Source organism: Filicampus tigris, chromosome 17, assembly GCF_054856515.1.
Source record: "Filicampus tigris isolate MCC_2025a chromosome 17, RoL_Ftig_1.0, whole genome shotgun sequence".
In the NCBI taxonomy this organism is placed as follows: domain Eukaryota; kingdom Metazoa; phylum Chordata; class Actinopteri; order Syngnathiformes; family Syngnathidae; genus Filicampus; species Filicampus tigris.
Window position 1 is genome coordinate 1927501 of NC_141233.1, and position 27076 is coordinate 1954576.

General features: G+C 39.1%; 2 protein-coding genes across 4 annotated transcripts in view; both read right to left on the minus strand.

Annotated features, from left to right (window-relative positions):
- LOC147132825 (pannexin-3-like) overlaps positions 1-5395 on the minus strand; it is a 13279-nt gene extending 7884 nt beyond the window's left edge. The window contains exon 1 of the mRNA XM_086012618.1: positions 5212-5395. Within this exon, the coding sequence (XP_085868744.1) occupies positions 5212-5395 (184 nt within the window). The remainder of the gene's footprint in view (positions 1-5211) is intronic.
- Positions 5396-11698: 6303 nt separating this feature from the next.
- The window catches only part of LOC147132826 (homeobox protein PKNOX2-like), a 135481-nt gene continuing 120103 nt past the window's right edge, over positions 11699-27076 (minus strand). For all 3 annotated transcript variants that reach the window (XM_086012615.1, XM_086012617.1, XM_086012616.1), the window contains 7 exons: positions 21653-21838; positions 21406-21541; positions 20331-20428; positions 18396-18515; positions 18217-18293; positions 15662-15840; positions 11699-13354 (listed from right to left, as the gene is read on the minus strand). In XM_086012615.1, coding sequence (XP_085868741.1) covers positions 13086-13354; positions 15662-15840; positions 18217-18293; positions 18396-18515; positions 20331-20428; positions 21406-21541; positions 21653-21838 — 1065 coding nt within the window. In that variant the 3' untranslated portion in view covers positions 11699-13085. The remainder of the gene's footprint in view (positions 13355-15661; positions 15841-18216; positions 18294-18395; positions 18516-20330; positions 20429-21405; positions 21542-21652; positions 21839-27076) is intronic.

The following is a 27076-nucleotide window of genomic DNA, read 5'->3' on the forward strand; positions in this document are numbered from 1 at the left end:
CGGAATGGCAAAAAAGTGGACTTGTTTAATACGTGGACAGATTTGCGGTGCTTCGCTCCGCGTCCCACCGTTACAAACTAGGGGTGGGCGGAGCGATCCAAATATTGATATTATCGATACTAAGCAAAGGAGTGGAGGAGTCCAACCCCCCCCCCCGTTTCCTGTGGGGGTTGGACTCCGCCAAGGCTGCCCTTTGTCACCGATTCTGTTCATAACCTTTATGGACAGAATTTCTAGGCGCAGCCGAGGTGTCGAGGGGGTCCGGTTTGGTGGCCTCAGTATTGCATCTCTGCTTTTTGCAGATGATGTAGTACTGTTGGCTTCTTCAAGCCGCGATCTCCAACTCTCGCTGGAGCGGTTCGCAGCCGAGTGTGAAACGGTCGGAATGAAGATCAGCACCTCCAAATCTGAGACCATGGTCCTCAGTCGGAAAAGGGTGGCGTGCCCTCTCCAGGTCGGGGATGAGATTCTGCCCCAAGTGGAGGAGTTCAAGTATCTTGGGGTCTTGTTCACGAGTGAGGGTAAGATGGAACGGGAGATCGACAGGCGGATCGGTGCAGCGTCTGCTGTGATGCGGACCCTGTATCGGTCTGTCGTGGTGAAGAAGGAGCTTAGCCGAAAGGCGAAGCTCTCAATTTACCGGTCGATCTACGTTCCTACTCTCACCTATGGTCATGAGCTGTGGGTCATGACCGAAAGAACAAGATCTCGGATACAAGCGGCCGAAATGGGTTTCCTTCGCAGGGTGTCTGGGCTCTCCCTTAGAGATAGGGTGAGAAGTTCGGCCATCCGGGAGGGACTCAGAGTCGAGCCGCTGCTCCTCCGCGTCGAGAGGAGCCAGTTGAGGTGGCTCGGGCATCTGATTAGGATGCCTCCTGGACGCCTCCCTGGTGAGGTGTTCCGGGCATGTCCCACCGGCAGGAGACCCCGAGGACGACCCAGAACACGCTGGAGAGACTATGTCTCCCGGCTTGCCTGGGAACGCCTTGGGATCCTTCCGGAAGAGCTGGAGGATGTTGCTGGGGAGAGGGAAGTCTGGGCTTCCCTGCTGAAGCTGCTGCCTCCGCGACCCGACTTCGGATAAGCGGGAGATAATGGATGGATGGATGGATGGATACTAAGCAAGTACTTGGTATCGGATCGATACCAAAATTCCCAGTATCGCCCACCCCTACTCCAAACGCATCATTCGCACCGCCTTGCACGCGATGGCGCCCGCCCGCGCGAACTACATTGACTCAAACTGAAACGGGCCGCCAGAAACGCTCCCAACGTAGTTGGTAGGAACGTAGCATGAAGCAGCATCAGGTTGACTTTTTTCCCCCTCATCATACGTATTCATCGTATAACTGCGTGCACCGAACCGTTTAACCGCACAGAGACGGTTCGGGACGAATACAAAAACCGTTACACCACTATATAAACACACATATACACGCACACACACCCACACACAGCATACACACACACACAGCCCAGCCTCTTATAATTGATCGGGAAAGACAAGCTCCGAAGCTGAGGGACGCCCGCTTAGCAGGAAATTGAAGCATACAATAATATGATATAAAGTGTCAATAATGAATTCACATGAGTTCTAGCAATTACAAGCTACTTCTTCATCAATGCTGGCTGTGTCATGGCTGCTGGTGACATCATCACTGGGCCAGGGGTGCTAGGCAAACACAGCCAACCCCCTATGACTGGTTTCAACCTCGCGGACTGGGGGCTGTTTGAAGCCTGCAGGATTTTGCGGCCCCCTACTTGACATCAGTGTTTAATATGAGTGCTGCCCTGTTTTTTTTTTGCCGTGTCATGGTCCTGGGTGTTTTTTTATTTTTTTTTATTATAGTCTACCATAGCTCAGGCTCATGATAGCTTTTGGTGAAACATAATTCCAACGTGACACCAAGTAGAAGGAAAAGTTACTCTTCAACCCAGTCATGTTCTTTTTCAAAACCTGAAGAGAGGTTGGCAAACAGAACAGCCAATTTTAAGAAAAACTGGGATGGAATTATTTTTTTGTTGAGCATAGGGGCACTGCGACATGCCTAGAATGCACAGAGAAAGTTGCGGTGCTCAAGAATTCAGATGTCATCACTCAACTGAGGAGTATGCAAAATATCAAGAAGATGAGAGCAACAGGTCACCAATCTTGTTCACATTCTGATGAACTTAATGTTCTGAACTGTTATTAATAAAGATTGAGAAGATTGGACATTCTTTTTGAATACTTAAATCCTTACTTATATTATACTTATAATACTTGATGCGGCCCAGACATATCTCAAGCAGCCCCCACATCGCATAAATTGAGTTTGAGACCCCTGCCCTAAATTCAGTCATGGCCCCCTGATCTGTGTGTGTGAGTGTGTGTGTGTGTGTGTATACTGTGTATATATATATATATATATATATATATATATATATATATATATATATATATATATATATATATATATATATATATATATATATATATATTTATATTCACAATGCCTTGTTAACCGCTCGCTCACGTCTCTGCTGTAAACAAACTGCATACACACATTGGGTAAATTACTTGACACTAGAACTGCCAAGATTAGATTACTAACACGACAACTTCAACGATTAAAATCGTTGACAGTTACTTTTAATAGTGAACGTGTTGTTCATTTATATGTCTAATTATTTGCCGTTGTGTTTTTCTCTCGAAAAGGCCTTGTCGTATCCCACGATTGGCACGCTTCTCTGCATCGCACATGCGCAGTAGTGGTAATCCGGGTCATCCGTGATGTAAACAGAAGCATTGTGGGTAATGGCGTCATGGCTCCCAAGTTAGCGCTAGCATTAGAAATCGATGCCCGATTATTTCATTTCTCACATTGGGATAGTCGTTTCTGAAAGCTATTTTTAGTTAGCACACACATGCTACCCTGCATGTCCTGTTGTGGTATGATACGATTATGGAGGTATTAGTCATTGACCATCGAGCAGCAATAGGAAGTGCTGCCTCACGGTCGCTGTGACTACGCACCGGGTGTTGTGTTTAGGAATCGCAAATGTCAACACTTAAAGTTAACACAACATGACCTATTTTCCACAAAACTTTAATGGCAACTCCTAAAAATAAAAGACATAACATTGACTGGTGAGAAAGTACTAATTTAGATTGCAATTTTTTTTTCCCATTCCACATTTTTAATGTGTAGATTAAATTATGCATATTAAAGTAGCAAAACAAAACGTTTTGGATAAAGGTTAAATAAAAACCAGTAAAAGTGTTTAGTTTAGTTTTATTTAGCACAGTGATTTTTAACTCATTTGATTTCACTCTCCTCTACATTAAAAAAAACAATGCTGCCCAAAAAAGTGAAATCTTTACAAGTATTTTTTGGGGAATCATAGGTAGTTTCATAGCGGTAGTGAAACTCAGCACTACTGTTGGTGATTAGTCGACGAGCAAAATAATACTTTGTGGCAGCCCTTCTTGACACGCTTGCGCCAAACATCATCGCATATTGCGTTTGCGAATGGCTGCAGCACCACACTAGTGCACAAAGACAAGCATGGTAGCGATTTAAAAAAAATAAATAAATCGCATCGAATCGGGGCTTGAGTGAATTGTTGCATCCATAGTGCTGGCATATCTCCTCTTCTATTTAGATCAGTGGCCGGTAGCATCTAAATGCAAAGCATGTCGCAGTGAGCACAAAAAACACCATAGATGTTAACGGTATCAGTCCTTGCATGAGTTCAAAGCAAACCAAACTTGATCAAATGACTCGCTTCAGGACCAAAAGTAGTACATCAACATCAGACTAACTGGTAAATTCACTCACAAAATGGGTTGTTGGGTTCTGTCCTTGTGACATCGCAGCACATACACAAATAATGGGTTCTTCAATTGGTGCTAGAGGGCGAGAGATGGGACTGGGTGCCGATGACTGAATCTGATGCCGTTGACAATAACATGTTTGTTTTTTTTTATTTAGTAATCCTGAATCTTAAAAAAATGCTGTATAAAAAAATGCTCTTTAAACTGTATTCTACATGCCGTGCACCATTTTTAAAACCATGTGTGACTGCTTCACAAAATTGGACTTCTTCACCTTGTACTTAGCTGACTTTCACACAGCCACATATAATCCAAACAACCCACAGCGATCTGTCATTTCACAAGTCTACTCCACCCTTAAACAGAAACTAGGGAGGGAACGCACAAGGGCTGTGCCCCACCAACACTGACTGAGCCTCACAAACTGAAACATAGGGTTTCTATTTTTGAAATGCAGCCTCCACATCTGCTCTGTAAGAACACACTCTCTAATTGAATCTTAGGATGTCAGCTCGTCCAACTCATGAGAGGCAAATGTTATATGCCCATATACACCAATTAACATGGTTATAATTTTCTAATATACCTGAGCTTGCTAATACTGACACGTGTGATATAATTATGCTAGCAGTGAAAAATGCTAACATCTACAATTCATGGATGAATGCATGGTTAATTTTTTTCCACTGGCAATTAACCTTTTGAAATCCTTGGCAAATGTCAGGCATTGTTACAAGACAGTATATATATATATATATATATATATATAAAATCTTATTCAAAATTATATTAAATGTGAGTCACACGCACACATTTAAAGTGACTTTGATTAACCCCAAATAAAGGTCAGATGTTATAGTATGCTTTTCCTAACTTAAAAAAAAATAATGTTGCTTTTTAGCAGAAGCTTGAACGTGTTACTTGACTGCTATTATTGTTGAATATTGATTGCATTGTTGCACTGCAGTGATGTGCTGCCTGTCCCAAGCCCAGATTTAAAAACAAAACAAAAACAAACAAAAAAACGTTGGGTTGGGTTGTGCTAGGAATGGCATCTGGTGTAAAAACTGTGCCAGGCAAATCATGCAAGTGACTCTTTGTGGTGACTTTTTTAGGGACAAGCCAAAGGTCACAAAATTGTTGTTTTGGTTTTACGTGTATTTTTGTATGTTAACTACTTACTCATAGGTACATTAGGCATACGTAAACATTTATCAAGTCTAAATAATTGTTCCAGGTAAATAATTTGCTTAAGGTTGAATATCAGATCCCACAGTCACAGAGGACATAATAGGCAGGCATGCTTTAGAATAAATAATGAGCACTCATGAATAAATATAATTAGGAACAAAAGTGAATGGAATGCAAACAAATAGACAGAGAGACTTTCTTACCAAGGGACACCTCACGGGCAAAGGCCATGGAGACCAGCAACAGAGGGAGGCCAACAGACACATATTTGATGACCCTGTCCAAAGGAAGTTCCAGCTCTAGGTGGTTGATCCGGTTTAGTGCAGCACTGTCTGGCAACAGGGCATCAGATAGCATGGCCTTTGCCGCTTCCTTGGCAATGGACATTTTGAATACCTGCATGTCCAAACATGCCGTTTAGTCATGTTATTCGTGTGTCGTTTGCGGCCATTAAAAGTCAATATTTGAAACATGAACCAGATACATTCCATAACATCTACAAAACCCTAATTAGGGTTAAAACACATGCAATCTAATTAATATCTAAGTAAAAAAAAAATGTTTTTCACAGCACACCTCACTTTTAGGCAAAACAACCACTTACTGTATGTCTTCCAGCTTACTCCAGTGGTGCTCACAGAAAAAGTAGTTGCAATGCAAGAGCTTTGGACAATATTGGAAGGTGCCTTTTGTATTCTGGGCGTGTTTCAGTAAATGAGAGGTTGGATTTGGGTTGAACCAGAATCAGGCAGGTCCAAGCCTAATTACAGAGAACACATTTGGGAGCATGCACCCACCCAGATGGCCCTGATTCCAGCAGACCGCTCGTACATGACGCCAGGCTATGCAATTAGATGTGTGTAATTGTGCACGTTTCTCTGGCCTGACCCCACTTTGAAGCAGGGTGGCTCTGTCTCCCTTTAAACAAGCGAGTCAACGCCAGTGGTTTATTTAGGCTCTGTCATTTGTGAGACTATTTTTACATTGTGCAGGCTGGACTCCATTTCCACCAAGTGTGTCTGAAATTTTGAGTACATGTTTCATAGAATAACTAAACTAACACTGTGCAAAAAGCATATTTGAATGAACAGATATGACAAGCATAGAAGAATAAAGTGGTGCACGCTCTGAAAGCATCACAAATTAAACGAAAATTGTTCTGACAAGAAATTGGCCCAGGGAACAATGTGTACATGGCCAGAAAGAAGCCGTTACTGCGCCAATGCCTAAAAACAGCTGGCTTTCAATATGCCTACTATGAAAAATGGAGGGGGGGGGGGGCTCAGATATAACAAGCACAGCAAATATAATCAAAGTTGATGAGACTAATGCAACATATTAGCAGAAAATATTGGAGGGCGCTTTGCATTCATCAACCATAGGACGCACTTGGGCTTTCCAACTTGACAAAGATCTCAAGCACAAGGCCAAGTTGACCCTTCAGTGTCTACAGCAGAAGAAAGTGACGGTTCTGGAGTGGCCAGCCACCACGGTCTCCAGACCTCAAAATCAATGAGCCACTCTGGGAAGCTCTCAAATGTGCAGTTTATGTAAAACAACCCAATCATTTATTAGACTTGGAAGCTTTTTTTGCCAAAGAATAAATGGGTGGTTTTACCACTTGAGAAAATAAAGGGCTTCATCCACAACTATCACAAAAACTGCAAAGCATCACCAATGCTAAAAAAGGCAAGGCAAGTTTAAGAGCACATTTCATGTACAAGACAATTTAAAGTGCTTTACCTAAAACGTATTACAGACAGAGAAAGAAAATATGAAGACATTACAAAAATCATATACTATAATTAGATTAAAATGACGTATCGCCTTAGATAAAAGGTGAGCGTGCAAATGGGGATTAAAACAAGTGAATAAATTCCCCCCTCTACAGAGTACTTTTTATAAATTAATATACATGGTTTTGACATCAAAATCAATCTAAATGAATTTTTAACAGAATTTAATATTAATTTTTCCAAAATAAATCAAAATGTATATGCTATTTTTCCTTGTAAAATGTAGAAAGTTGATCGTATTGACTTCAAAATTCATCATGAATTAAAACAAACATACCCTTAAACAATCATTATCAAAAATACAATCAATACCAATACTTTTTATTTTTGTTAAAACATCCGTTTTTTCGGTAGTGACTGCAAAATTTCAGATGTGACCTTATTGTTGCTGTTGTTGCAGTAATACTTTGTGTGAGGGTAGCATTGTAATCACTTAACGAGTTTTGCTCTATTTTAACTTTTAACTGTATTATAACTAATGAAACATAATTTTTTCCATTTTCTACTGCTTTGTGCTGTACTCAGGGTTGCAGGGGGTTGGAGTTGATCGCAGCTGACTTAGGGCAAAAGCAGGATACACGCTGGACCGGTCACCTGTCCATCACAGGGCTCTTCATCATTGAAAAACTGTGGTTTCACCTTCCAAATAAAAATGTAATTAGAATGACAAACATTTTTGTAACATACATTTCCCTGTATGTATGTTCCCTCTCTCTGTTTTTTTGAGAGGCATCTGGTGGTCTTGTCTTTTGCTCCATGCTCTTCTGACTTTCCTTTGCTCTCTGCTGGATAATTCATTGGTAGACTTTAGCTTTCCTTCTTCATTCCATCTCTTATTTCTTTCTCTTTCCTTTATTAAATATTCTTTGGATTTCGCCTGTACTCTGTCTCTGCTAGGCTTTTAGGCATTTTGGTGTTTTTCCCCTTCAAATTAAGATAACATATGAAATAGAATATTGTTAAAATCAGAAAGATCTATGTATGACATATGTATCTATGTATTATATTATTTAAAACTTACTTTATGAAAAAAATAAACATATTGTCACTACCGAAACCTATCAGTATGTTTCGGTAGTGACTGTTTCGGTTTGATTTTTCACTTCAAATTAAGATAAAAAATGATATAGAATATTGTTATAATCAGAAAGATCTATGCATGACATGTATCTACGTATTATATGATGTAAAAACTTACTTTATTCAAAAATAAACATCATATTACCACTACCGAAATCGTCATCACAACCGAAACCTTTCTGTATGTTTCGGTAGTGACTGTTTCGGTTTTATTTTTCCCTTCAAATTAAGATAAAGTATGGAATAGAATATTGCTAACGTCAGAAAGATCTATGGATGACATATGTATCTATGTATTATATTATTTAAAACTTACTTTACTCAAAAATAAACATCATATTGTCACTACCAAAACCATTATGTCACTACCGAAACGGTCACGTTTTATGATAGTTGTTGACAATACTCAACAATGCTAGGCACAACGTGGCTACCACAGACAGTTTTGAGTATGTGTACAGAGATAGAAAACAGTACATTTAGCATTAAAATCAAAATTGCTCATTTCATTGCCGAAATGAGGTGTTCGGTAGTGACGGTCCTAAAAACCACATGCTGATTTTCAGACTTTGGAGGGCACATAACTTAATAATGCAGTCAACTAATTACTCGCCATGTGCACAGTGATGAACATGAAGGTAATGTCTCCTACTGGTGAAATTTATGGGGATGTGGCTAAAACCAAGGCCTGCCTACAGACAAATACTCTTTGCGTTTCGATAGTCACATGAAAAGTTGGGACAAGTTTTTTTTACATAAAAACTTCTTATTTGAAAAATAAATTACAAAATCAATGTAAATCTTTCACAATACATTTAAAAGCAGCCAAAATGTTCTATTAAAGTAAAGTATTTTTTAAATTGGCAAAAATCTACATTTTTTTTCTTCATATAATTGAAATTCAGGAGTTAGAGATTGGGACAGCCACCTCCCAATAGGAAGTGACATAGAAAAGATGACTTGTTATACATTCAGTTTAATAGTATCTCAATTAATGCGTTGTGGTAAAATAGATCATAACAAGATATGACTAAATATGCAAGGTCTGAACACTTCATTGTTTTTTTTTAAATTTGATTTTCATTGTGGGACAGCAATTTCAACCAATTCGGTAGAATGGCTCATATTTGTTAACATCTTCATTTCAGATGTCAAAAAGTGTTTGCGACTCCCAGTGTTTTCTTTTCCGTGGAGATCGTTCAAAATGGCTCTTGGGAGTGTTAAAGGTTGCCGACCCCTGGCCTAGATAGACCAATCCGACATAGAATGTCAATAAGCATGGGGGCATCCGGATTTCTTCCCCCCCTAGGAAACTAGACTGTAACCAAACAAACAAACCAGAACACACGCAGTAAAAAGAGGACGCAGGAATTAAAGAGTTAGTTGATCCTAAAGAGAGTTAGTTGATTAGAATTGCACACACGTGTGCATTGCACAGCGCTGCCTAAGGGTAACCAAGAGCAGTACAGGGAAACCGACAAAGAAAAAAACAATAACACTTCAGAGGTTGAGCATGACAGTTACGGACAAAACCAGTAAATGAATCATAATTAATTTGGGGGGGGGGAGTCAGTTTAATCTATTAAAAAAGAATCATTATGTGATGTCATTTAATAACCTCTAATTGATTAATTTACTTTTAATTGACATTAAACAATACCAAATAAACAATCGGTTTGTAAACTGAAATCATAAAATAAATTGTATGCAATAATTAAAAAAATCTGATCAATTATTTGATTATTCAATAGAATAATCAATTCTATAAATATTCGATAGTGACATGACAGCCCTTGCTAACATGATATCCACTTCCGAAAGACGTTTGCTACCTTTAATAATGTTATTTTTAATAGTTAATGAGCTTCACTTGAGTGAAGACACTGATCATGTTGATTGATTTCTCACAATTATTAAGAAGCAGATAAATATCAACATGCCACATTTTATTTGTATACATCTCTGCCAGCCTTTGCATTTTAAAATGATCATTTGAATATCATATCGCTGGCATCGGGCCAAAATCTCATAAATCACATTTTGGTGAATTTTATGTATTTTTTCAAAAATCTATAGGCCAACTATTGGTCAGTCTAAAGTGTTGAAAATGGCTTGCTCTATTTCACGATGCAATGCTAATGGATGAAACTGGCCATTTTTGGGGTCTCCTGAAACGTGACTATTTTGGATGTATACTACAAGGTTTTGGCCCAACGGCAGCGATATCTAGAAAATCACAATGTCCCATCACTGGTGAGTTAGACCGGAGTTTTACAAACTTTTTAGAGTCAAGGCACATTTATTTCATTGAAAAAATCCCGCGGCACACCACCATCTGAAATTGTGGAAAAAAAAAAAAAAGCTTATTTTAACAATCTAAGTGCTATATTGTTTCTATAAGCATTTTTGAAGATTGAAGAATGACGTTATATTATAACGTCTTGAATAGGAATTAAATAAACACAAAGAAAAAAGTATTTTAGAATGATTCATATTACTTAGTGTGAAACATGGGCCTGTTTGGATAAACATAAGTCACTAATTCGCTTGTCCCTAAACAAAGACAATTAGCTACCTGCTGCTGCCATTTGCTGGTAAGGAAGAGTACTACAATGTAGTAAAGACACGATTACGCTGCCAGGCGCTAGACCGCACAGGCACACAAATTAGATAATTTCCCACGGCACACCTGACAATATCTCGCGCACAGAGTTTGAAAAACACTGAGCTAGACTATAAAGTTTGAACATATTAGTCTCTATACTGGCTCCAGGTCCACCTATTCTCTCTCCCTGTCTCACATCATGACATCTGGATTTTGGTCTTCCTCATGTCACTCCTCTTCTTTTTGTGCTTGTATCTCTTGCTCGGTGAGGGGCCCAGGTGGTGCTGACACAAGTGAGGATCTCGCTGTTGCTGCGGAAGATTCTGCATCAGCAGACTAGGACAGGACCCGAGGAGGACCAATTCCCTGGAGTCATCTATCTGCATGCACAACTTCTCATCGAATGCACTCTCATGCTAGTGTTGTGTTGTAAAGCATTTATTTATCGTTTCATGTGATTAACGTTGTCCGCTCTGCATCAATTGCAGCCTGAAAGGGGGTTTCCTTCATGTGTTCCTTTCTCAAGGTTTCTTACTTTTTCCACTAATGGGTTTTCTGAGAATTGTTCCTTTCCCAGATGGGGTGTTTAGACCTGGTGAGGGCCTGTGAAGCATTTTGAGATTTTGGGGTTAATAAGTCTATACAAATATAAACATAAATATAAACATAAAAAAAAATACATTATATATATATATATATATATATATATATATATATATATATATATAAAATTAAGTTGTTGCTGAAAATATTGTGAGCTAAGTAGCTAGCTAGAAAAATACATGGATTCCATTGAAAAATTAATCAATCCAAAAAGCTTTTTTGTTGTATCTTAATGACCTTTGGAGTTTTTGTCATTTTGTGTTGGCTACCATTCCAAATCAGTAGTTATTTCTTGTAGGAATAATTCCTCTAGTTTGATGACAGGAGTTGACGTTTAATCTATAATTTAAAGAGCTTGCTGTCAGCTACCTAGCCTTATTTTGCTTTAGATGTTGTTAATTATGGGAAAATAATACACTCAAACTGTTCGAAATGTCACTTACTATATCAGATTACACATGGGTTGAAAAGGGAGAATGACATTTGTGTAGTTGTCCCAGTTTTGAGCAACAATAAGTTGGTAGGAAACTACACTAAAACCAACAGCAAAGCATTTTGAGGTTTTGAAAGGATCATGAACGCCCCATACAAAATCGCCCACATCAGTCCGTTTACATCTTTTAATTATTAAAATTGGTCTGTAGAGACACAGTAGATTATGACAAGAAGTGTACAAACGAAATATAAATATTCCCCATTGTCTATCACTTGCGCTGGAAGTTCGAGTTTTAAAAAAGCGGTTGAGAAAATAATATTAATGAGCAACATACTTCACAGTCACCACTCAGAACATTAAATATAACATGGGTTGTTTTTTTAGACATCATCACAATAGAAATGAGTGAATCCCATTTGTGGTTTAGTACAAAACAGAAAGAAAATTGTGTCCCAGTTTTTTCAAAATCCTTCACATAAAATTGAATTCATGGCAGACTTTTCTTCCACAACTTGCTCAGTCTTTCATCCAAATGGTTTTTTTCCTTTGAAAAGTCAGATAGTAAATGACGATGGCTTATTCAGTCAGAGATTCCAAATTCCTTAACTGTTTGTGTGATTCCAACTGATGTCGAGATGCGCGTGAACAGTTTGTGGCGATTCTGTAACTTTCGCCATGCTCCCCTTTCGAACAGCATCATACAATATCACATAAAGTAGCTTAGCAGATCTCTAAGGACCTCCTGCAGTGTGCAGACAGCCATCATTGTCATGTTGCTTGAGCTACCCTCGAAGCCCAAGTAAAAACAAAAACAAACAACCCAACGCAAAAAAAACCCCAAAAACAAACATTCTGCAACCCTTCACCCATCAAGACACTTGCCTACTACATTAGATTTGCTTATGGAGAACAGAAAGTTCAAAGATCAAGTTCAAAGATCATGCTTAAAAGGCTTTCGGTAGCTCAAATATGTTGAAGAAGTGGAAGAAAAATGCTCAGTGTTTGTTCGACCTGAGAACCCATAATATTTGAACAGGTATGAACAAGTATTGTGCAGATACTTAGAAATCATCACCTCATCACCTCTCACTTTTTATTAACCCTTTCTTTTGAAAATTTGAGGAATTGCTGTTGGTACCATTTTTGTCGAGCAAAATAGTTGGACTGCTTCCAATTAGAAAACTTTCTGTGCTCTATGAACTCAGAGGAAATTTAAAGTAGTCGAACATATGAGGCTCTCTGAAGCATAAACTTTTTTCACATTTTTGATGATAATGAGCATTTTATTTAGTAAGTGTACTTTATAAAGCCCACTGCAGTAAAGTAAAATCTAACACATTTTTACCTTTGTCTTAATATACTTTTCTGTAATTATAAGGGTCATTATGTCGTATTTTATTCCATAGTTTCTCAATAGAAGCAGCCCTGATTGATTTGCATGCCGTCAAATGCATATCAAATATGGCAATAGTGCCATTTTGTGTTGGAATCAGAAATTAGCCGTGTTAATGGGCCAAGTGAGGTCAACGTCTTGTCTGGTATGTCCCTCCTGTCCGACTACTCCAGTTCCTCGCTGTGCTCTATGCTCACATCTCTTCTTCCCGCTCCTCCGCTGGACATTGGCCTTCCCCTATTGTTTTCATTCTCTCCATCCTCTTCCTCTTCATCCTCCTCCATTCCTTCCTCTTCCTCCTCCTCCTCCTCGTCATTTTCGTCCTCTTCGTCTGTGCCATCCATGGAGTCATCAGCTCCCAGCATGGCTTGCTGCATGGCCAGAGTGGCAGAGTCCGATGACAGGGACTGGAGGCTGTCCAGGCAAAGCGGGTCTGACGGTCGGGGAAAAGCAGCGTTATTATCCATTTGGGGTATCACAAAGAAACAATATGAACTGTAAATTTGGTTTTGATTTAACCAAAATCAAATCGTTACATTTTAATATGAAAAAATACATTAGAAAGTACCTTGAAAATAAAATTACAACTCATATCGCAACCGCAATTATTTGGAAAAAAACAAACAAACAAAAAAAACCAATTAGATTATTTTCCATCATCGTTCAGCCCTAAAAATAACCACAACAAAAGTTACAGCCGTACCATATCGATTCATAATCCCACTGAATTGATTTGAATCGTTCCATTTGAAAATGGACCGTTCTTGAATCGTATCGTACACCATGTATCGAGATGCGTATTAAATTGTCTTTTATTAGAGAGATGCACATCCTTATTATCTATCCATCCACCCATCATCTATCCTATACCATTTACCTTGACTGGGGTCATGGGCATGCTGGAGCCTATCCCGGCCAACTTTGGGCAATATACTGACTACACCCTGGAATGGTCACCAGGCAATCGCAGAGCACTATTATCATGATTATGATGATTATTATCCATCTATTCATCCATTTGCTACACAGTTTATCTCGTTCAGAGTTACACGGAGCTATCCCATATGAATTTAGGCGAAAGGCAGGCTACACCCTGGACTGGACGTCTGTCAGTCGCAGGGCACGTATAGAGTAAGACTTGAAAGTATTTAAGTTTCTGCCGGCACCTAAGTCAAGTGAATGTACCACAACACCATAAGTTAATTGTTAATATCATTATTACTGTTATTATTATTAGTATCATTATAAGCGGTTCAGATAATGATGGCTGGATGTTTTATTGTGTCTCTGCTAGCCTTTCCCTAAGGCCATATTGCTTCTAAACAATGAATAGTGACACCTAGTGGTGAAAACGGAAACATACAGGGTTGAATTTCAATTCATTTTTCTGTGCACAATAGAGTTAAGCCCAAATCATACCATGGCCAGACTTGGATTTAAAGTGCATTGTTACTTGAAAAATGTAAAGGAAAATAATTCAATATTTATATTTAATTTAATTTACAATTATTTCATTGTAATTTTCTCACTTACAATTTTGCTATCAATTTTACAAGCCAACCAATTCATGGTGTACCCCGCCTACTGCCCGAAGGCAGCTGGGATAGGCTCCAGCATGTCCGCGACCCCAGTGAGGATAAGCGGTATGGATAATGGATGGATGGATTTTACAAGACAAGGCAATTGCTGCTTCTAGATCAAGATCCTTTGCTCAACCAGGAGGCCTTTCAAGCTGTTACTGTAGCTTCATTTGTGTAAAACAACACAAACTTGGCTGATCTTACAAATCTGCGGAATAAAAATGTGCTCTACACAGATTTAAATTGTTTGAAAAAACAAAACAAAACTAAACAATGTGACAAATATAATATCTGATGTGCTTCTTTAAACCGCAAACTAGTTGAGATTGAATTGACATTGAATGGATTACACCACAATTGCTTCAAGATGCAATTAAGCAAGAACCAACTCCACACAAATCATTGATTATTATGCCCGCTCCTATTTTTTTTAAAATTATTTTAACATTTTGATAAAAAGTTCCATGTCTAAAAATATTCATGCCTATTCCAATGAAGGCATACATCATTTTCTGCTCTTATGCTTATGTTTGAAGTTAACTAGGATTTTTTTAGAATAGTTTTGAAGATTGTGTTTACTCAAAATTGGCCTATGTACAGGGCAGCAATTTAAAATCCATCCATCCATTATCTGTACCGCTTATCCTCACAAGGGTCGCGGGGCGTGCTGGAGCCTATCCCAGCTGTCTTTGGGCAGTAGGCGGGGGACACCCTGAATTGGTTGCCAGTCAATCGCAGGGCACACAGAGACAAACATCCGCACTCACAATCACACCTGGGGGCAATTTAGAGTGTCCAATCAACTTACCATGCATGTTTTTGGAATGTGGGAGGAAACCGGAGTACCCGGAGAAAACCCACGCAGGCACGGGGAGAACATGCAAACTCCACACAGGGAGGCCGGAGCCGGGATCAAACCCACGACCTCTGAACTGTGAGGCGGACGTGCTAACCAGTCGACCACCGTGCCGCCCAATTTAAAATCAACTCACTAAATTAAATGAACTTTACCTAACTAAAATCTAGCCATGGTATGAATCATCTTGGGTCTTAATTACATGTACTTTATTCTAATCACAGATACAGTAACTTGCATGAGAAAATACAAAATATGTGTAAGTAGATTGTGTTTAGATCTTATAGAAAGTATTTGGTAATACCGTCTGAATTGTTCCCCGTTTGAGATCTGTGTGTTTGCAGAACTCCAGCCACAATGGAATCGGGCCAGAACCGCTGTGTGGGACGATGCTGGGACTTCATCTTCTTTGCTTTTGGAGCTGGGTCAGGGTTACTGGCATCCAACATCGGCTGGAGGATGCGCCGGCGAGCATTGATAAACCTGAAAACAGAGGAAAAATGAAGTTTTATTACGAGTTTCGTTACAATATTTACAGACGATGGTGATCATATTTTTATACATGTGCACGTAAATTTTGGTGACAATCCATCATGTTTTTGGTTCAATAAGTGATGGAATGTTGCCACTCTACGAGGCAAAAATGGACAGGGAACGTTACCATGTGACTATCATCCAAATATTGTGAGTTTCGTTCTAATCTTTTCAGAGTAAGTGATCATTTGCCTACACTTGCGCACATACATTTAGGTGATAATCGGTTATGTTTTACGGATGTAGAGTTATGATAGAAGTCACATTAGAGGCTTGCAGGCTGACAGCATTGTCAGCTATTGCGTTGTTAATATGTCTCTCCCCTCGCTCCAGCATTTTTGTAGCACAAAAGACCAAAACAAGTCCAAAACGAGCAGTCTAGTGTAAAGCATGTGTGATGTGACAGGGATTACTTGAAGTGGTCCAAAATGTCCAATATGGCTGCGTACAGGATATGTCATTGTTTTGATACTTAATCGGCTGAAACCTTTTTTCAGGAAATTAGATGCCACTGATGTTTGCACTTTGATTCCTTATACACACCGACTAATCAAATGCTGGAAAATCAATTTTAACCAGTCTTTTTCTTTTAGGTTTCAGATCAGCAACAGGTGGAACTTTTCTCTGGAACGTCATAGTTCTAAATTAAAACGTATGTAAAATCTGTATTGCACAAACTTTTATAAGTTAAATTCAAAAACCAAAACCCTGATGACATTTTTTTTAAATCAGTGTCAAAAATATGTTTAGGCTGATATAAAGATTTCTCTGATTAAAATGAGTTGTTGACCAGGGTTATTAGTGCACTATATACCAGAGATGGGGGATATGACTCGAGTTGCTATTTTCAGGACTTGTGACTTGCGTGCCAAAAACGCGGAAATGACTTGACTTGACTTGGGACTTGATATCTAAGTGACTCGACTTGGACCTCATGACTTGACAAGTCATCCTGTTTAGTTTTAAATTTGCATTTGAACACAGCTAGCCTTTTTAGGAAAGAAAGCAAGCAAGAAAGAAAAAAGAGTTGTTTTTGTTCATTCATGCTAACCTGGCAACCTGGTCAGCGTCACTTGTTAGTGCGATGTGGCGACGTAAACAACAACAGCATCGGAGCAATTCCAAGGAGGAATAATTTTGAATTAATGGATTATTTTGTCCATGACGTTGACAAAAATAGGCTGGAAAAACCGCATGGTTTGCACCTCACGGAATGAAGACACAACAACGACAACAACGTCTAACTTAATTTGTCATTCAAAAACCCACAGAGAGGTGCGCCAATCTTGCAATTTAGCTAGCGATAAGAACACTGGTTTGGGACCCGTAAATAATTTGATTTTGAGCATTTGAGTACAGCTAAGTAATAGAGGTGGGATGGTTTGTGAAAACTGTCCGAAGCGTTCGTTTTGACTGTGGCGTTTACGTTAGCATATGCAAAAAGTTCTCCCGCTCTCTATTTAATAACGAGGTGAATTGCTGTGCACTTCGACAGTAGTTTCTATTCATCAAAACACCGGTGTCACCGGCATGTTGCTAGTATAGGGCACTATAGCGTCCATGCAGAGTACTTCCGTCAACTTCACTCAACTTCAAAACGCGACAACCTACAAAGCGCACAAAGTTAATGCCGTTGATTCACCGATTAACTCATTCAGTACCAGACTTTTTCAGACCCTCTGTGAAATGACATATAAATATAAATATGACATGTAAATATGTCATTGGGATAGAATGAGTGTGTTAACACACACTAATTAGACTTGGGTAACAGATTGGCACCTGAAAGAAGTGTGTAGTTTTTAAAGATGATGATTATACACATTTGCACCCTCATTCAGCATATTTCAGTATTTGTCACCACATTAACAGTATGCCACTCATATAAATGTTAGTATGAAAAAAATAACACACATTGTTCTAAATAATTTAAGTGTAGATATTCATTATATAAGATAATTGTTTATCATTTCATTTTTAGAGATGTAAATGTTCATTATATTTTTAGAGATAATGCAAGTACTTTTTGTAGTATGATCAGTGAAAGAATTATTTTTTCATCACTCCAACACATGTTTTACTGAGCAAGATTCTATGGCTTGGCTTATGACTTGCTTGAACCAAGTTATGACTTGCTTGAAATTTGGTGGCGACTGGACTTTTTTTTTTTCCCACAGTGACTTGGGACTTTCTTGAGACTTGATGATTACTCGAAACCTACTTGTGACTTACTCCCACCTCTGCTACATACATAACAAAACCAGAAGATGGCAGCATAGGCTAAGTCATGTGTTTCCACAGCAGCACAGGTCTATAACAGCTTACCAGTTATTCACTTGCAAAAGCGTCAAGCTTGTTTGTGCTGCAATTTGCCTTTTCTCATCCTCTGTTGGGTACGGATGCTAACAGGAGAACAGAACACAACATTTGGCATCAGTCATTTTGTTTTGTCACCCTCAACACATAATATTGTACTTGCAACTTAGCTGTGGTTTCTGCCTTACCATAAGATGCTGAAAGAGCCATGAGCGCATGATGTTCGTGGCTTGTTTGGGAAGGACGCCCCTCTTATTCCTTGACTTCTTGTCTTCACTGTCCAATAGGGCTGACAGATCAACATTTAACTGCGGAGATGAGTCAGAGAAAATTGACAAAAGGTAGTAAGGGAAAGGTAAAATCTAAAAGGATGCTGGGGCTTAGTTAATGTTACAATGGAAACAAGGAGCCAACCAGTTAGTGTTTTTCTCTGTGACAACGGTAGCAAACACCTTTTCAAGTGTTACCATGGTAACTGAATTTGAGTAATAATGCGTCTTCCCTCAACCTGTAAAGCATCTTAATGTGGCCTGTAAAGCATTACATAGGTGCTATTTTTGTTAATACTAAAATATCAATATCACAATGTGGAGATATCACCTTATAGGTGCTTTCATAAAGATCAGAAGGGCAAAGCTTCAGGATTAATATTCACTCTAGTATACATTTCTTAGGTGATTTAAAAAATATATTTCATTACTTGGAATGCATGTATTTGTTCGTTCTTCTTCCGATTGATGTTCAATGAGGAATTTGATTGTCAAGTGGTATACAACTATTCTTAAGATGTCAGTAAATTTGCATCTGTTCTTTGGCTGAGACACACAAAACTCTTGGGCATCCATGTGGGGTAGCTTGTGATCATTTTGCTGCGGCATCCGTGGGCCACCATTTAAAAAAAGAAAAAGAAAGAAAAGTATTGTATTATTTTTTTCCAGACATCCATTTTCCACCACCTGTTTTGTTCAGGATCACAGGTGATCTTGAGCCTAAAAACAGACACACTCATGTTCACACCTGACCTGAGTATATGCAAATTGAACACAGAATGGCAGAAGTCAAGATTCAAATACAGAACATTTTACTGTTAAGTCTACAAAATCTTTTTTTTCTCTTTTCCGTAATCACTACCTGTCCATATGGTGTCCGGGATGGTTCACAGGGATGTTTCTCTGACTCTAAGATGCCCAGTGCCGCAGATAACACTGATAATACATTAATTATTTTAGCTGGAGGAGTAGATAGATAGTTAAAGTGTTGCTAAAAGCATCCCTCAATTGCTTCCAATAATGTCACGGTTACAGCCATTGATACAGCTAAAATTATGTGCATTGTTCTCTTATCATTCTTGATATACTGTATGTTAATACCCCCTTTCTTTTCCTTCACTTTTTCAGTTGCTTCCAAGTGTGGTAAATACCAAGGCTATTACTCCTGCTATAATTATTTTTACAGGAATAATATACTACTAATATAGATTTGAAATTATATTAGTAGTCGTAATATTATTAACAGTTATGTTAAAAATGCACCTGTATGATTACTGCTAATGACCCCAGCACTATAAATGTTAATTGTTACAACACATTTTTTTTATTCTTCTTTTAGCTGGTCATATTTCATGTAGAGCTGAAAGACTTATCAAGATATCAACATCTTAAAATCAACAATATAGGTTTTCCCTGCTCAAAGCTGCCTGTAAAAATCATTTTTACAGTTGTCCTTGAATGCGACGCTAAGGCCAACCAATCACGAACCTCATTTCATGCTAGCCAATGACAAACAGCCATGGGCGGGAGCAACGAGTGAGACTTCAACAGGGAAAACGGAAAGAGTGCAGTACACATTCGACAGATTTACTGGCCGAAAATAAGTCATCATTAATTATTTGGAGGATTTGGATTTTTTTTTTTTTTAAAAAGAAGAAAGAGACTCTAAACCAGAGCAAAGAGTTGTGCGGGTCAAGCTCACTTGAGCAAGAATCATGATGAAGCACACCACCACAACAACGCTGTGTTCCACCACGTGACGACACAGCAACATTTTTTTTTCTTTTGTACGTCAGCAGAAGATTGAGAAAGTGTGTATCAGGGGGCAGAGAAGCCACAGTTGCGCTGCTTTACCTGTGAGTTCTGAATCTGAATGGTTCCCGGTGGCAGTGCCTGCGTTAACACTTGTCCTTGTGCTGTCACCATGGCAACCGGCTGATATAGTGTCCCACCTGACATGAGAAATGACTGTCATGAGAATCCAGTAATTTCGGCGGACTCACACAGCTGAGTCCCGCACAACTAGTGGAGTCCTACCACATAGCAGTATATAAAAGTAAATAAAAGCATGACAACCAAGAGCAATAACTTCTGAATTAAAGTGGAAGTCAACCCAAACATATTTTTTTTCAAGAATATGTTCTATGCAGGCCCACTAGTTGAAACACGACATTCTAATAAATACTGCGTTTGTGGAATAAGAGTTAATCCACACATTTTTAGCCATCTCAGGGGGCGGCCATTTTGTCACTTCTGTTGACTGAACAAGACAACACTGTTGCTCAGGGCTCAGGTAAAGACCTATCACAGCTCACCTGGTTTCTGAAGCTGAGCCATGATTGGTCGTTGTCTGAGCCCTGAGCAACTGCGATGTCATTTTCAGTCAACAGAATTGACAAAATGGCCGCCCCCTGAGATGGCTGGATTTTGTTGGATTTTGTTGTTTAAGTCATATTCCTCAAACGCAATATTAATCAGAATGCCTTGTTTCAACTAGCGGGCCTGCATAGACATATTCTTGAAAAAAGTATGTTTGGGTTGAATTCCCCGATAAGGTTGCGATTTCAAAAAAAAAAAAAAAAATTGATTTTGCTGCCGGCCTAATTAGCCTTGATCAAGACACTTACCACAGTCTGTTTGAGCGCTTCAATGTCTAGCGATCAAAAGCTGACACATCGATTTGTTTGAGGTTAAAAGAGATTTCCAGAGGGCAGGATTAACATTTCACTGTACACACTTGACATTCTAAGAGTCTGTCAGCCATGCACGCTGTGAAAGATAATTACCACTCTTACAAAACCCCATGTACAAAAACCTAACAATGTGTGAACATGGACCATTTCATGTCATTGAACCTATGGTAGAAGCTAAACATTTATACCAACTGTTAATTCATTTTCTCTCCCTTTAATACAATGCAAATTCTTACCCGATACCACTTGAGAGTTTATGGTCGTCATAGAAACATTGCCCTGTTGCAAACCCCCACTGGGTGCCACAATCCCTGGAGGGTTGACAGGGTTGGACACAGAGGTCATGGACGGAGAGGAGGTCTGATTTAGTTCCTGGGGGATCATACAGAAATACAATAATTTGAAGACATAAAAATAACTCAAACTATCAGGGGCTAATATACAGTAGATAGTGATAAGAGCTATCCAAACTCTAAAACTGACCTGCTGCATGCTGAGATTGGTGTGCGTAGGAGAATAGGGTCCCCCCAGGTCATTACGGAGGAGGTTGTCACTGTGCATCTTGGTTTTGAGGCAGGTGATGTATCGGTTGCAGAAATCCTTGCAGAGTTCATTGACCTTCTCTAGCTCCAATAAGTGTATCCGCAACACTTGAATAGCTTTAACCATCTGAAGTTAACAAAAGCACATGATCACAATCCAACCACAACTTTCGTGAACTCCCACTTGCCACACTCCTCGATTGCCCACTTTTGGGTTTTATATACAGGATTACTGTATGTTATCAATGAATGGTGCTACTCAGAATTGTGTACACTGCTTATAGAAACGATGTTTCAATATTTCAAAACGCAGAATTCTATTACCAAGATGTTTGGTCACTGTTTAGCATTCACATTTCTTGGCCTCAATCTTAGCCTGTCAAGAATATAAGATAAAGATACTGCTGTCAATTTATTTAGCACAGAGCACTCAATATTTAAAGAGGAAGTTTTCTTTACAATATGTTGTATGTGCCTCCACTAGTCTAAACATGGCATTCTAATATTGGATTTGTGGAGTTGATTTAAATCCACCCGTTTTAGTCCATCTCGGGTGGCGGCTGTTTTGTCAATTCTGTTTACTGAAAATGACATCACAGTTGCTCAGGGCTCAGGTAACGATCAAGCATTGGGTCAGCTTCAGAGAACAGGTGAGCCGTGATTGGTCGTTACCTGAGCCCTGAGCAACTGTGATGTCATTTTCAGTCGACAGAAGCGACAAAATGGCCGCCCCCTGAGATGGCTAAAAACGGGTGGATTTTGCTAGTCTTGTGGAGGCACACAGAACATATTATTCTAAAGGGGGTTGACTTTCCTCTTTAACAAATGTAGGGGGAGCTTGGAGCAATTATACATCGTTTGAGTTTTAAATAGGTGGAGTATTTTTTGTATATTTGTATTTGATGTCTTTGTGTCAACAATGTTTCTTCTAATTGTTGGTTTGTCTCATCTGTTTCTAAACTTCTGAAGAATCTGTTTCTGTGTTTGTTCTATTTTTTTTTATTTTCTCCCATTGTGCTTTTGTATCCTGTGTGGTTGAGATCTTTTTGTGTGTAGAACCTTTCAGTTGTTTTGTCCTTTTTTCTAGCTCCTGTCGTGCTTCGCCCATGCACCTCTGTTTTCTTTTCCTCTCATTCCGTAGTTTTCCACGTTAATGACATAGTTTTTCATACCCGGTATGTTTTCTTGCTCACGTTGTACGTGCTCCCTGGGTTAAATAAAATTATTGTTTGGTTGCCGAAGTTTGAGTTGTCTGCTATTTATTTGAGTGTGTATTTTGTGTACATGATCTTAAATGATCAAGAAAAGAATGTTAGCAGATTGATGAGCTGGCAATATTTTCAGCTAATTGTCAAATAAATAGTATTCAAATGAGCACAAAATAGAAATGCAATTTTGATGAAGCAAATCAGGAGCCAGTGTTTATTTTAAATACCATGTCAATTATAATGCAATGTAAGGACCTAAATACATCTAAATTATATTGTTAATGCCCATTCCATAGTGATTGGATCTTTGTGCTATAAGACCAAGAAAGTAAATCAAAAAATATTTCAGATATATCTACTAACAATAAAATATTAACAAATGGAGTCGAGTCACCAACCGATCCATTTTCTATCACACTTGTGATAGAATGTGATTTTGTGTGTATACTGTGTGTATGCTGTATACTGAATGTGATTTTTTGTGTGTACACTGTGATTGACCTCGGGACATGGACTGGTCCCGAAGTCAATCACAGTATACCCCCCAAAAAAAAACACAAAAAAAAACATTAACACACACATTCACACCTATGGACATTTTTCTTTCTTTCAGGAAACCAAAGACGCATCTTTTTGAGATATTAGATGAGTATGAGACACACATTGGCACTATTGCATGGCCGATGCTTTCGATCTAAATCAAATATAACACTGTCTTTTGTTCTCATCAGCAGTTGTCTAAGCATCAATGATGACATTGATATTCTTCACTCTGTCAGACACGCTAGAATAAACCCCTTCAAAATTAACTAAAATTAATTATTAAGGACGGGAGCAAATAACCACGTTTCTACCACTAGAGCCGGGAGGGCTGTTGCATTTTTCTCCCTTTAAAGCCGGGAGAGCGGATACGTTTGCGTTTTTTTGTTTGTTTTTTTTTTACTCCAATTCTCCGTCTCTTAGCCAATTTAATTCATCAGACACGAAAAGGCCCCACAAGCTCATTTTTAATGGTACCAGCCCATACCAGTACCCCACCTCCACCTGGCTGGCGTCAGCATAAAAGATGAGCTTGTAGGGCCTTTTCGGGTTGAGGATAGAGTCAAGCTGAACTCCCAGTCCTACAGCCAGTAGTAGTGAGCGGTACGGATCAAGCTGTTCACTGTTCGGGCCGGGCGCGATCTGCAGAATAGTTGGTTATTTAAAGACTGTGCGCGTTCACATTAAGTCAACGTAATTAGGCCGCATTCACTGTAATAGCAGCAAATAAAATTGAAAACCCTCATGGCTCACATAATATCTGCATATGGGAGCGCTATGCAAACATACTCAACGAACACACCACCTCCGCAATGGCTAACTTCAAAATAAAGCTTACCAAACTATACATTGCGTCATTAATGCCAATGCAATAGCCTTAGTAGACTTTGACTTTGAAGTTGACCTCCGTGGTGGCGTAACAGCTAACTTGACTTCCGTTTTCAACGTCTCAGCTTGCCACCTACTACATCAACACAACGCCATCCTGAAGTCATATTCAGTCGCTAATTTGGGACCCTAACAAACCGCTAGTTACCGTATTGGCCCGAATATAAGACGTGTTTTTTGCATTGAAATAGGACTGAAAAAGTGGGGGTAGTCTTATATTCGGGGTCTAGACATTATATCCATTCACATTCATGACGCTTGATGGCGCCAGATATCATTGGAGAGAATGCTGAACTTGACTCCGCAGGCCAAAGCAACCCCTGTCACGTGAGGATGATGTGCTATGGGAGGAGCCAGAGGATGGGATTAAGGACAGCGACACTGAGCACAGCGAGGCAGATAATTGTTTGTGAGGAGTAATGTTCTGTCATGATAGATCTCAGCTACTCTCAAGTTAAACCAGTTTGCATTATTTTATTGCAATGTTTTTCCTTATTCAGATTTGTCTCAAGACTACAGTTAGTTAGACTTCACTTTGATGGTTAATGCAGTAATTGCAATTTTGTTGTTTGATCACAATAGATTGGTTTATTTACATTTCAAAAACCAGAAGCCATTCATTTACGAATTTAATTGCACTTTAGTTTACATATTTAAATGTTGAGATATTAAGATTTGAATGAGGCAAAATAAAATGTCTTTTCTCTCACATATATTGTTATAATCATTTGTTTCAGATAAAAATTAATTTGGTGTTCAAAAAAACATTTTTCAAACTTGAATCTTGAAAAAGAAGGGGTCGTCTTATAATCAGGTCTGTCTTATATTCGGGCCAATACGGTAATTACGCTGTCATTGTATGAAACGGCACAAGTCTCCGCCGTTAGTGGCTAGCAGCTATTATCGCTAGCAACACGTGCCTGGCTGGTAGTTCAACAGCTGTTTTTTGGCTTACTTTTTTTTTTTAGTTTCGTTTTCAATATTATGGAGATTATTTTTTAATGCGCTGTCCATGTGTAAAGGAAGGTGCCTTAAATTGCACTTCAAGGTCTTTTTCATTTTGAAAAAATAAATAAATAAAACCTTGTCTTCATTTATTTTATAAGAACACTTTTGCTCATTAAATCATTTTAAGAAAACATTCAGCTCAATATGTCTGGCAGAATACCTTGTTATTGTATGCACTGTACCACATATAAAATAAAAACATTCTTATTTTATACGTGGTACAGTGTATAAAATAACAAGGTATCCTACGTTATATTGCGTTCTTAAATCCTAAATGGCCATATTAGATTTTCTTCCCTTTTTTTTCATGGGCAAAAGTGTTTATATAATAAATGAAAGTTCTAATTATCTTTTTTCTTTTTTGCTGATCCGTAACAATCCGATCCTTGACTCAAAATCTGTGATCGATCTGAACCCTGACTTATGTGATCCGTTGAGCCACTAGTGAGTACCAAAGTCAATCTCCTGGTACTCATGTGAGTAATCCATGAAAAAAACTATGTGCACCCCTGTACATAAATCTCATCTCTTGTGTGCTTAATATGTATTTCAACATTTGACACTGCGACTGCAATTGATAAGTCCATCCATCCATTATCGATACCACTTATCCTCACAAGGGTCGCGGGGCGTGCCGGAGCCTATCCCAGCTGGCTTCGGGCAGTAGGCGGGGGACGCCCTGAATTGGTTGCCAGCCAATCGCAGGGCACACAGAGACAAACATCCGCACTCACAATCACACCTGGGGGCAATTTAGAGTGTCCAATCAACTCACCATGCATGTTTTTTTTTGGAATGTGGGAGAAAACCGGAGTACCCGGAGAAAACCCACACAGGCACGGGGAGAACATGCAAACTCCACACAGGGAGGCCAGAGCCGGGATCGAACCCTCGATCTCTGAACTGTGAGGCGGTCGTGCTAACCAGTCGACCACCGTGCCGCCCAATTGAAAAGTCGAGAAACACATTTATTGTTATAGTCTGTGGACCCCCCTGAAATAGCCTTGGTGACCTCCTGGATAAACATCTAGCTACGCCACTGGGCGCTCGTATGCTAGATTTGGTGTTATCCTTCTCATACGCTCTCAATTTGGCAACTCATGGCAAAGAGCTCTATGACGATCTGAAAAAGACAATTGTTGACTTAACGAGGGCTTGACTACAAGTAGATTGCAAACAGCATGAAATGGGGCTGTAGCAGTTTAACAGGACAGGTCCCACTCAGAAGAGGCCTTGTCATGGTCGACCAAAGAAGTTAAGTGAAGAAGTTAAATGTGTTTCGCGCTATATCCAGATGTTGTCTTTGGAAAATAGACAGTGTATCAGTGCTGCCAGCATTGCTGCAGAGGTTCACCATATGCTACACACTGCATTCAATTGGTCGGCATGGCTGTCATCCCCGAAAGAAACCTCTTCTAAAGGTGATGCGCAAGAAAGACCGCTAATAATTTAATGAAGCCATACAGACTAAGGACATGGATTACAAAAAACAAGTGAGCTGATGGGACAAAGATAAACTTATTTACTTCAGTTTCCATTAGCTATGTGATAAGGTCATGGAGGAGTGGAAAAGAATTCAAAAGAAAACCTGTGAAGCTCTAGTTAACTCCATGTCCAAGAGGGTAACACAGTGTTGGATAATAATGGTGGCCACATAATGATACTTGGGCAAAATTGGACATTTCACTTAGAGTTATGTACTGTATGCACATTTGTTATAC